The 12,979-nt window shown below is 34.0% G+C and overlaps 2 protein-coding genes across 2 annotated transcripts in view; both read right to left on the bottom strand.

Annotated features, from left to right (window-relative positions):
- LOC131857915 (receptor-like protein 43) overlaps positions 1-5,881 on the bottom strand; it is a 66,721-nt gene extending 60,840 nt beyond the window's left edge. The window contains exons 1-3 of the mRNA XM_059210703.1: positions 5,775-5,881; positions 2,031-2,935; positions 51-952 (exon numbers count right to left, since the gene is read on the bottom strand). Of these exons, the coding sequence (XP_059066686.1) occupies positions 51-952; positions 2,031-2,935; positions 5,775-5,881 (1,914 nt within the window). The remainder of the gene's footprint in view (positions 1-50; positions 953-2,030; positions 2,936-5,774) is intronic.
- Positions 5,882-8,997: 3,116 nt separating this feature from the next.
- Positions 8,998-12,075, bottom strand: LOC131857914 (probable leucine-rich repeat receptor-like protein kinase At1g35710). The gene has a single exon (XM_059210702.1). The coding sequence runs from the start codon at positions 12,073-12,075 to the stop codon at positions 8,998-9,000; it is 3,078 nt and encodes a 1,025-aa protein (XP_059066685.1).
- Positions 12,076-12,979: the final 904 nt, after the last annotated feature.

The following is a 12,979-nucleotide window of genomic DNA, read 5'->3' as shown; positions in this document are numbered from 1 at the left end:
AAAACTAAATCAACTCCCTCAAAGTATTTCTTTTTCAACACAATAAATACCAGCACTGCTGTGAAACCTGCTACATATGACAATCCAACTCCAATGTCGTACCCCACACTTTCCTCGCTTTTCTCTTCTTCATTAATAGATGTAGAAATGGGAGGAGGACTAGTAGCAAATTCTGGCCAGGAACATTTCTTTGGAAGTGGACAACCCCATAAATCTATATTGCCTGAATACGATGATTCATTAAATGTTGCCATGTGTCCTCCTTGTGGTATACTGCCTGAAAGGTGGTTATTGGAAAAGTTAAGGGCTCCCAAGTAGCTCAAAGAACCAAGATCTGGAGGAATCTGTCCAGAAAAATGATTTGTAGAAATGTCTAATGATTCTAGCCAAGTCAATTGCACTATACTATTTAGAATAGCACCACTAAAATTGTTCATGGAAAGGTTGAGCAACTTCAATCCCTTCAATTTTCCTAAATCAGATGGAAGAACCCCATTCAATTGATTGCTTGAAAGATCTATGACCTTCATGGTGGGAAAAATATATGTGTAGTGCTCATCTCTACCTTTAGAATACATAGTCAATCCATTCTTATACATGTAGTATATTTTGAACGTCTGCAACTCCATTGGAAGTAGAACCTCAGAAAATTCCTCATGGGTTTCTACCAACATTGCTTGTAAATTAAAAATGATATTTGGTACCAAACCTGAAAGTAGATTTGAAGAAAGATCCAAGATTTGTAGGTTCTTCAGCTGCCCTATTTCTGCAGGGATGTTACCTTCAAAATTATTTTTCCTCATTGCTAACACCTTCAGCTCTGAAAGGTTTCCAATTGATTTTGGAATGTGGCCTTTGAAGAAGTTTTGCCCAACATCTAACAAATATAATACTGTGCAATTTGATAATGAGGGAGGGAATGATCCACTCGGTTGTTCTGTATCAGTAGAGCCTGTAGTCCACTTAGCTTACCAAATTCATGCGGAATCATTCCTCTTAAATTATTATCCCCTAAATTCAGCTTTTGAAGCCTGGAGCAATTGGCTAAGCTTGGAGGGATGATTCAATTCAAATGGTTATTTGCCAAATTTACAATTTGCAGTGAATAGATACCCTGCAAGGGTGGAGGAATATTTCCTGTCAGCACATTGTCGTTGAGCAACAATATTGTTATATAAGGAGGCCAAATTGATGGTATCTCACCAGACAATGCATTTTTGGACACATTGAAAAATTCCAATGAATTCCTAGCTGATGTATTTAGCAAAAGGTGACCTTGGAGATGATTTGTTGTGAGATTGATGTATTGAATACTCATATCAAATAGCCATGATGGAATTTCTCCAACAAGATTGTTGTCAGGTAATTCCAACTCTAAAAGTGAGAACTGAGTTGAAATCCACAACGGGATTTGACCATCCACCTTACATGATGTCATAGACAAGCTCAGTAACTGGAATGAGGGAATCCAGGTGGTGCTGATATTAAGTTCACAATTGGACAGGTACAAAGTAGTCAAAGTGCTGAGGTTGTTAAAAAAAGCCTCTGAAATCATGTGTTGGCCGTCTAGTGAGAGACTAAGACCTTGAATTGAAGAGGGGAGCACTGAGGAAGCAATACTCTTGTTGAATGCATTCCCAAAAGCATCGAGCTCAATAAGTGAGGAGAGCCTTGAAAATGAGGAGGGAATAGTTCCATTTAGTTGGTTGTCATATAGGTACAAGGCTTCTAGCAAAGTGAGATTGCCCAAGGAATCTGGGATTGATCCATTTAGTTGGTTGTCAGATAGATCCAAGGTTTCCAACAAAGACAGACCTACCAAGGAATTTGGGATACATCCACTTGGTTGTTAGATAGATCCAAACTTTCCAGCGAAAAGAGACCACCCAAGGAATCTGGGATAGAACCACTTAAAGAATTATAATGAACACCAAAATATTTCAGTGAGGATATCTTCCCTAAAGAATATGGGATATTACCAGTCAAGAGATTTCCATGAATAAATAAGCTAATTAGAGAAGAGAGATTACCCAGACAGGATGGTAAGCTTCCATTCAGCTGGTTGCCAGAAAGGTCAACATCACTAAGGTTGCTGAGCATACAAATAGTAGTGAGGACGGTTTCACCTTTCAAATTGTTATTGGTCAAATCAAGTCCAGCAAGGGAAGAAGACATTGGAATAATCCCACTCAACCTATTATTAAATAGGTGCAGTTCTGTGAGAGAAGAGAGATTACCAAGACAGGATGGTAAGCTTCCATTCAGCTGGTTGTCAGAAAGATCAACCTCGGTAAGGTTGCTGAGCATACAAAGAGAACTGAGGACAGTTTCACCTTCCAAATTGTTAGAGGACAAATGAAGGACAGCTAGAGAAGAAGACAACAGAATATTCCCAGTCAACCAATTGTAAGATAGATCCAGTTGTGTGAGAGAAGAGAGATTACCCAGACAGGATGGTAAGCTTCCATTCAGCTGGTTGCCAGAAAGGTCAACATCACTAACATTGCTGAGCATACAAATAGTAGTGAGGACAGTTTCACCTTCTAAAATGTTATGTGCTAAATAAAGGACAGCAAGAGAAGAAGACAATGGAATACTCCCACTCAACATGTTATAAGATAGATCCAGTAGTGTGAGAGAAGAGAGATTTGTGAAGCAGGGAAGAAGAGTACCTTTTAATCCCAATCTAGATAAGATGATGGTTGAAAGAGAAGTGAGGGTGCACAAGCTCTCAGATATGACGCCGGCATCCATTCCAAAGAAATCATCACCCTGTAGTTCAAGATTGACAACATGACGGGTTGTGTTATGACAGGAAATGCCATCCCAGAGACAGCGATCTCCTCCGTTCTCCCACGAGCTCAGATTTGTATAGGGATGGGAATGAGAAGAGTAATTTAAGTCAGCTTTGAATTGAAGGAGAGCTTGCCGTTCCCTGTGAATACATCAACAGCAGAAGGAGAGCTTGCCGTTCCCTGTGAATACGTACGTTCCGCTTCAGTTCTCAGTGTGTTTTCTCTGCACGTAGACAGTTTGGAGGATGAATGAATAAGATATTGATAGGTTTAAAATCTAAAGTATCTCATGAAAATCTTTACACAGCGTACAACATTCAATTCTCTGCCAACAAGGGTGACCATAGAGCTGCACAGTACCAAACTCTTGGTTGACAAAGGTTCAAGCACGAAACAGAATTCTTATCCTCATTTACGCCGAAGGCGTATCCCTATATGGAATGGACGGGCTAGCTTTGATAATCGATGGTTGGCAACATCCTAAAACAATGCAAGACGATTGAAGGACTAACGACCGTCGATTCTGCTGGATTTTTCTCCATACTTCTCGTAGGTTTTTTCAAGTTATGACAGGTTATGACGTGAAATCCGTTCAGAAGCTTTATTCAGCTATCTTTACAGCTGTTCAATCATTTTATGATTCACTAGAGAACACACAGTAAGATATTATAATTATTTATGAACATTATTTTTAAAATGATTAAAACTTACAAGTATGATATTTTGAAGGTGAAATTTATATACTAATAATAGTGTAATTCTATTGTAAAAAAAATTGTCTTGATTTTTAATTTTGATTTAATTATATTTTGTAAGATATTTTTTTATTTTATTATATTTAGTAATATTATAAAAAATTTAAAAAATTATTAATAATTTAAGAATTTTGAATTAGTAATATTATAAAATTTTTAAAAAGTTATTAATAATTTAAGAATTTTGAAAAATTTAAAATTTGTCTTGCCAAAGCAAACATGCAACCTATAAAATAGTGTCCCTATACAAACTTACTATAATCAAAGATGAAGATTATGAAATGTGTACCATATTTAGAGACAGGAGGCTTCCAAGTCCATTCTAATTGTACTACTAGAAAGGTAAAAAAATCAATACACAATTTTAATCCAAAACTTTTCAATGCAAAATTTTATTCTTTAAAAAATATAAGGCTACCTTAACATACAAACAATAAACTTAAAGAACGAGACCACTTTGACATACAAAAACTATACAACCACTCTAAAATCTCATTTTTCATAAGATAACATTTCTAAAATTTTGATTCTATTTATGATAAAAATGCATATATATAATCATACATTCATCAAATTTAAACTCTGGCAATCCTCAATACCAACTTAAAATTGGCACTTTCTATTTTAAGAAAAAAAAACATTTTAATCTTCAAATACTATCTTAACTATTAAAATGCACTCAACAAGTTGGTATTTTTTTTCTTTGATCAAGTTATTGAGTCTTTCAAAAGAAATGTAGTTCAATTAGTTGAGCACAATTGGTGAGGGTGATGGTATGTTCCTTGAGTATGTCATCCATCAAGCCTCAAATCCTCAAAGGTATGATATAAGAAATGGGAATTAGATTGTGCTCCAGGCGAATTCGACATAATGGAGACTCCCTAAATCCTAAGCCCTAAAACACTAACCCCTTTGAGTAATTAACTCTCAGTTGAAGAGATATCAAGATAAGCTTGTAACTTTGACAAAATGGAGACCCCTCAATTTTTGACTCGAAATCAAAGAGATATCAACATAGACTCGTGATCTCATACTTGCAATGATATAAAATCCTCCAATATAAAAAAATTATTAAATCTTTTCTCCTAACCATATAACCATTTTTCAATCGTAAAATTTAATTGCCCTACCATCAATTGTGTTGCACTGTTTCCTCCCCTTCAACACTTTGGTTCATAACTTCACCACTTTTAAAAACAAAGAAAAAACCATAGAACTAGTACACCTTCCTATGTACGACTGATATGATAGGTGGACAACTGATCCAACGGTCTTAATATCTCCATACTTTTTTTTATGGCTATCTTTTCACCAATATTATATCGTCAGCCATAATACACACAAAAATCTCAATTGAATCTTTGATGACTGATCATTTTGTAGAATCTCTTTACCCGGTATGATTCTCTCTCTCTCTATGATGCTTAATTATCTCCCTCTCTTTCTTTATATATTGATCTCTCTCTCTCTCTCTCTCTCTCTCTCTCTCTCTCTCTCTCTCTCTCTCTCTCTCTCTCTCTCTAGATATTTATCTCTTCCAACTCTATTCATCCCTCTTTCATTCTCTCTTTCTCTTTATCCCTCCCTCTCCTTCTCTAGATCCACCTCTATCTTCCTTTCTATCTCTATCCCCTAGTTCTATCTCCTTACCCTTCTCTAACTCTCTCACTCTTACCCCCTCTATTTATCCCTCTCTTTCCTCCTCTCCCTCTCTCCCCATTACAAATATAATAGGACCATATTGGTAATGGAGCCTAATTATCTCCCCGATTCAAAGGTTTTGTTGTAAGTGGATGTATAGTTGATTTGAAGATATGAATTCTCCATTAAGACTTTTGTTGCACAAACAACATCATTTACTAAATGGCTTACCTATTGACCTCATGTATAACACAAATGCATACAAAAATAGACCATATTCTTCTATTTTACTTTCCACACCTCCTCGACATACCCATTGCACACAAGGTGCAATTGCTAGTTAATAATTATATCGCATAGTCCAAGTATTGTAGAAAGTGATGAGAAAATTAGGTAGGCATAACGCTTCACTCACGCCTGTTTGTCATTATATTCTGAGTTTGTCTACTTTATAACGCAGGACTTACGGCAAGTCTGACAACTTCCATCGCTCATTTTCATTAGCATTACTTGCACTCATTTTCTTGCACCGACTGGAAAGTAATGAGAATGAAATGATAGAAAGTGATGAGAAAAGTCTCACACTTCACTCACGCCTATTTTGATCGTATGCCTCACGCCTGTTTCAAACGCATGGCGTATGACACTTTTAAATGTATGCCTCACAGCCTGTTTCTCAACACCTCTCATTGTCTTCTCAATATTTCTGTCTTTCTAAATTCATTTGTATTTTTTTAGTCAATATTTTTTTTTTAATCATGGATTATTAAGTGTGCTTCTAATTTTTATTAAAAATATACAAAAAAAAATTGTATTAAAAAGCACCCATACTAATATGAATTTTTTTATTATTAAAACCATACATAATTTAAAATAAAGATTTTTTGTGATCTTAAAATCTTATAAGTTTTTTTTGGACCATTTAGATAATGATACTTGATGTTTGTTATATAATTTAAAAGGAGCTCATAGATGAAGTTCTTCACTTCTTGGTTGGGTATGTTTTTGAATATTATGATAGTTGGAGATGAAGGGAAATGACATGTGACATCTATGGGAGTCTTTAAAAGAATGTTATAAATATCAAATTGACCTTGAAATTTTTTAACTAGTTTCTTGTTTTAAATATGCAATGAATTTGCCATCTATGGTGGTGTGTTAGACAATTCAAATAACTAGAAGACAAGTTAGAGGGCGTGGGCGAGGGGGGCGAGAGGGGGGTGGAGGGGTTAATTAGTTGTCACAGATTACCGGAACATTTAGTAATTAAAACTTTAATATCAGAATCCAAAACATTAATTAAAATTTTTCTAAGCGAAAAGAACAAAAACATCAAGTAATTAAAAAAAACTTTTAGAAAGTTTTCCATTTAGTTTTGTTTAATTAAATAATTTTACTAGAAATATCATATATTCTTTTCGATAGAGTAAGCAATTTTTTTCTTGGAATTCATAGTTTGATAAAGTATGATGTAATATTTATATTTCAAATGTTTTGATTGGTTCAATTGCCCTTCTTTGGATGGCGGTTGTCAATGAGGCCTAGATGATTGGTTGAACATGATCTCATGACAAGCCTTTGGTTCATGCAACCCAAACTCTATTCATGTAATAAGGATCTATGTTCCATTGGGCATGCCAAAAAATATTGATGGTCAAAATTTCATTCAGATACCAACAATGGGAAATATTATGAATATGGGAATTGACTCATGACATAACTCTTGAATTCTAAGGAAGCTAGCTCTTCCTTAGATTTTTCAATTTTAGGAGAAAAGCAGAGAAATATTTCAAAATTTAAACTAAACTAACTAAATTTATGGCAATACACTATTCAAGTGCTTAGACGAAGAAAAGCACAATATAATCATTTGAAAATAATAACACAAACTTAAGTCTTTTTAAAGAGCAACATACATGATTTGCAAGCATTCCAAAATGTAATCACTCAAATGAATCACATAGTCTGAATATGCATCACTGATAATAATTTAAGATTCTAAAACAAATGAGAATAGAATATCATAGACTCATCACATGTGAAAAGATAAAAAAGTACACAAGGCAATGCACATGTAGAGATATAATATAGACTGAATATGCATCACTGATAATAATTTAAGATTATAAAACAAATGAGAACGGAACATCATAGATTCATCACGCTTGAAAAGATAACAAAATACATAAGACAATGCATATATAAAGATATAATATTGAAATCTCCACCCTCAAGAAGCATCCATTAAGACCCTTTAGAATTAAAAACTACTAACCTTTTTTAAAAAGACTATGTCTCATATTTGAACTTCATTCATCCCTCATCATGAGGGGCATTGTGACTTTTAGTTAGAAAACAAAAAGTCTTCAATAATCACATGAGAATCAAAATGATATGCATAGCCTACAACTATCACAAAATGCTGCTTAACTCCCCTTCATTCTTCATGAAAATAAGTAACCACAAGATCTTGTCCAACCGGTAGGGCAATCTTTTTTGAACGGTACAGACACGTTGATTCCTTGATCCAATAGTGCAAAAGAAAAGTTGTGCCAGAATTGATCACTTCTGAATGCACACTGTGGTGACATGTAGATTCTTTCACCAATCATCAAAAAGAACAGTTGTCAGAAATGCAAATACTAAAGATGTTCATGAGATAGGTCATGTCCTTTTCTTTATTTAACACTTTCAGGAAATGAAACAACAAAACTTATTATTTTTCTATTGATGCCTTTGGAAAAAAAGAAAAATGTAGGGATTTCATTCTATAAATTTATAATATCTTTTAATGGAATTTGGTTTTCAAAAAATAACTCAAATTAAATATTATGTTACGTCTATCATCATTTTGAAGGTACATGAAATATGAATAGAATACAATAATGAAAATGTAAAGGAGTGATATACTAAAAATTTAAATTATTTCAAGAATTATTTAGAATATATTAGAAATATTAAATAGTTATAAATGAATTATCAATATAATATTATTGTTGATAATTAAGGCATATGATAACATTGTATTCATTAAAGAATTCAAACTAGAGAATGTGATTAATTCAAATCTATTTTAATTAAAAATGTACACTATAGATAATGAAAGAGGGTTTTGATTCAACAAATTATATATCTTAAGTATATAAATTCTTACTTGAATCTTTAGCGTAGATGACTTACATACATAATACTTAAAATCATGGTGATAAAATACTCTACCTATTGTGGCCTTTCATTGTACTTAAAATTTGATCATAGTGTATATCTAGTGTTTATATTATGTAAGCTATTTTAATAAACAAATATTATTTTAGGAGATTTTTCATTAGAAATGAAATCAAATTAACAATTTTGAAAACTCTTCTTTTGTTATCACCAAATATTGTTAATTTCTTTTAAAGGATTTTATCATTTTATCATAGATAAAATATTTTGAAACAAAGTATTGACTTTTAATACATATTTAAGAAAATTAAAAAAATAGATAAATAAAAAGTTTACAAATTAGTTGGAATTAATAATCACAAAAAAACATCACTTCTAATTTTATCTTGTAATAATTAATCAAAAATTAAAAACTATAAATATATTTAATTTCCAAAATGAAATTTTTATAATATAATGAATGATAGAATATTTTAGCAAATCCAAACATTATTAATATAAAAAAAACCATTACAATAATTTTCAAAATCTACAAGACAAATATAAATAAAATAATTTTTCAAATACATAACGAATTAAATTATTCGACAAAAACTATTATATATTTATATAAGAATCACCTTGACAAAAGAAATAAACTTTTACAATGTCAAATTGTGGAGCCATGGGAAAAAGATTTTTAAAACTGAATCAACTCCCTCGAAGTATTTCTTTTTCAACACAATAAATACCAACACTGTTGTAAAACCTGCTACATATGACAGTCCCACTCCGATGTCATACCCCACACTTTCCTCACTTTGCTCTTCTTCATTAATAGATGTAGAAATGGGAGGGGGACTAGGAGCAAATTCTGGCCAGGAACATTTCTTTGGAAGTGGACAACACCATAAATCTGGATTGCCTGAATATGATGATTTATTAAATGTTGTCATGTGTCCTCCTTGTGGTATACAACCTGAAAGGTGATTGTTGGAAAAATCAAGGGCTCCCAAATAGCTCAAAGAACCAAGATCTGGAGGAATTTGTCCAGAAAAATTATTTGCAGAGAGGTCTAATGATTCCAACCAAATCAATTGTACAATGCTATTCGGAATAACACCACTGAAATTGTTCATGGAAAGGTTTAGCAGCTTCAATCCCTTCAATTTTCCTACATCAGATGGAAGATCCCCATTCAAATGATTGTTTGAAAGGTCTATGGCCATCATGGTGGGGAAAATATATGTGTAGTGCTCGTCTCTGCCTTTGGAATTCATAGTCAATCCAATCTTATATGTGTAGAGTATCCCAAGGGACTGTGTCCGTATTCCAAGATGAACCTCAGAAAATTCCTGATGTATTTCTACCAACATTGCTTGTAAACTAAAAATGCTGTAAGGTATCACACCTGAAAGTTGATTTGAAGAAAGGTCCAAGATTTGCAGGTTCTTCAACTGCCCTATTTCTGCAGGGATGTTACCTTCAAAATGATTTTTCCTCATTGCTAACACTTTCAGCTCTGTAAGGTTTCCAATTGACTTTGGAATCTGGCCTTTGAAGAAGTTTTGCCCAACATCTAACAAATGTAATGCTGTGCAATTTGATATGGAGGGAGATAATGATCCATTCAACTGGTTATTCTTTATCAGTAGAGACTGCAGCTCACTCAGCTTACTAAACTCGTACGGAATCATTCCCCTTAAATGATTATCCCCTAAATTCAGATTTTGAAGCTTGGAACAATTGGCTAAGCTTGGAGGGATGATTCCATTCAAATGGTTATTTGCCAGATTTACAATTTCTAGTAAACAAAAACCCTGCAATTGTTGAGGAATATTTCCTGTCAGAAAATTTTCATTGAGCAACAATGCTTCTATATTAGGAGGCCAAATTGATGGTATCTGACCAGACAAAGCATTTCTCGACACATCCAAGACTACCAATGAATTCCTAGCTGATGAATTTAGCAAAAGGCGACCTTCGAGATGATTTGCTGTGAGATTGATGTATTGAATATTCATATCAAATAGCCATGATGGAATTTCTCCAACAAGGTTATTGTCAGGTAATTCCAACTCTAAAAGTGAGAACTGAGTTGAAATCCACAACGGGATTTGACCATCCACCTTACATGATGTCATAAATAAGCTCCCTAACTGGAATGAGGGAATCCAGGTGCTGCTGATATTAACTTCACAATTGGACAAATACAAATTATCCAACTTGCTGAGGTTGTGAAGAAAAGCCTCTGAAATCATGTGTTGGCCGTCTAGTGAGAGACTAAGACCTTCAATTGATGAGGGGAGCACTGACGAAGCAATACTCTGGTTGAATGCATTCCCATCAGCATAGAGGTCAGTAAGTGAGGAGAGTCTTGAAAATGAGGAGGGAATAGTTCCATTTAGTTGGTTGTCATATAGGTACAAGGCTTTTAGCGAAGAGAGATTACCAAAGGAATCTGGGATAGAACCACTTAAAGAATTATTATAAACATCAAAATATTTCAGTGAGGACATCTTCCCTAAAGAATATGGAATATTACCACTCAAGTGATTTCCATGAATATCTAAGATAATTAGAGAAGATAGATTACCCAAACAGGATGGTAAGCTTCCATTCAACTGGTTGGTAGAAAGGTCAATCTCACTAAGGTTGCTGAGCAGACAAATATTACTGAGGGCAGTTTCACCTTCGAAATTGTTAGAGGACAAATCAAGTGCAGCAAGGGAAGAAGACAATGGAATATTCCCACTCAACCCATTACCAGATAGATGCAGTTCTTTGAGTGAAGAGAGATTACCGACACAGGATGGTAAGCTTCCATTCAGCTGGTTGCCAGAAAGGTCAACAACACTAAGGTTGCTGAGCAGACAAATAGTACTGAGGACAGTTTCATCTTCTAAACCGTTATCTTCTAAATCAAGGACTGCAAGTGAAGAAGACAATGGAATATTCCCACTCAACCCATTACCAGATAGATGCAGTTCTATGAGTGAAGAGAGACTACTCAGGCAGGATGGCAAGCTCCCATTGAGTTGGTTGTAACCAAGATTAACCACAGTAAGGTTGCTGAGCAGACAAAGAGTAGTGAGGACAGTTTCACCTTCCAAATTGTTAGAGGACAAATCAAGTACAGAAAGGGAAGAAGACAATGGAATATTCCCACTCAACCCATTACCAGATAGATGCAGTTCTATGAGTGAAGAGAGACTACTCAGGCAGGATGGCAAGGTCCCATTGAGTTGGTTGGAATCAAGATTAACCACAGTAAGGTTGCTGAGCAGACAAAGAGTAGTGAGGACAGTTTCACCTTCCAAATTGTTAGAGGACAAATCAAGGACAGCAAGAGAAGAGAGTTTTGCCAAGCACGGAGGAAGAGTACCTGTTAATACCATGTAGGTTAGGCGTATGGTTGCAAGAGAAGTGAGGGTGCACAAGCTCTCAGATATGACGCCGCCATCACCATCACCATCACCGTATATTTCAAGACTGACAACATGACGGGTTGTGTTATGACAGGAAATGCCATCCCAGAGACAGCAATCTCCTCCCTTCTCCCACGAGCTCAGATTGGTAGAAAAATAATAATAGGAATGAGAAGAGTAATTTATGGCAGCTTTGAATTGAAGGAGGGCATCCCGTTCGGTGTGAAAACATCCACAGCAGAAGGGGAGGAGAAAGAGGGGAATAACTATAAGAGTAATCAACAACAAGAACCTAGCTGTACTGCGCGCCATTTTGAGTTTGGGTGATTTGGCAGGTAAAAGAGAGGGCATCTGACTATAAAGAAGAGGGGGTTGACTGGTCAACTAAGGGCAGATTGAGGCGGTGATTTTGAGCCATATGTTGTGAAACAGCCGTGACGCATACGTTAATATAAAGAAGAGATGCGAAGTTGCCGTGAACCATACGTTGCTACAAAACTTTCATTGAATATGGAGATGATAACTCTTCTTTTGATTTTATTTGGACTTTTTACTTGTCGTAACTATTCATTTATAAGTTATTTTTCCTCTTCTTAACTTAAATTAGTGTGTAAAGTTTTAGATTTTCTTTATGTAAAATATCAAATATAAGGACAACATTAAAGATATGCAATACTAAAGATAGTTACTCCTATTTGAATATATTTGGTTTTTTTGTCATGTCATATTTTCAGGTAGAAGTTATTTTTTATCCCTCTTAACTTAGATAAGTGTTAGATTAGGTAATATATGAGAACTTCTAGATTATTTTATTGAAGTGTCAAATTTAAGAAGAGTTCAACATTAGAATTATGTTATATTAAATAATTTCAATTGCTTCTAAGATTTTGCAAGTAGTATAACATCTAATCTTAACAATTTTTGTTTGTTATATATATTAAAAATAAATAAAAGAAAAAATAAGATTTATTACTAAAGACACAATACCCATAACAAATTTGCAATGAATAAATTTATTTACGTTTATCAACTTAATAAGAATGTCAATAACATTTTTGAAATTATTAAACTTATAAATCTACAACTTTTTATCTTCTTATTATATTCCAAACAAAATAAATTTATATGAAAAAATAATGAACTATAATTAAAAACTAAATTAAACTATTAGTAGGAAGAAAGCAAAGAAAAGAGAAATGCATAGCTTATATTTTTT

Source organism: Cryptomeria japonica, chromosome 8 (genome assembly GCF_030272615.1).
Source record: "Cryptomeria japonica chromosome 8, Sugi_1.0, whole genome shotgun sequence".
NCBI lineage: Eukaryota > Viridiplantae > Streptophyta > Pinopsida > Cupressales > Cupressaceae > Cryptomeria > Cryptomeria japonica.
The sequence above is the reverse complement of the archived record's forward strand: the minus strand, read 5'-3'. Positions and strand labels throughout refer to the sequence as shown.

Excerpts from the sequence above, each read along its gene's own strand:
- LOC131857914 (XM_059210702.1), bottom strand. The coding sequence starts at position 12,075 with ATGGCGCGCAGTACAGCTAGGTTCTTGTTGTTGATTACTCTTATAGTT.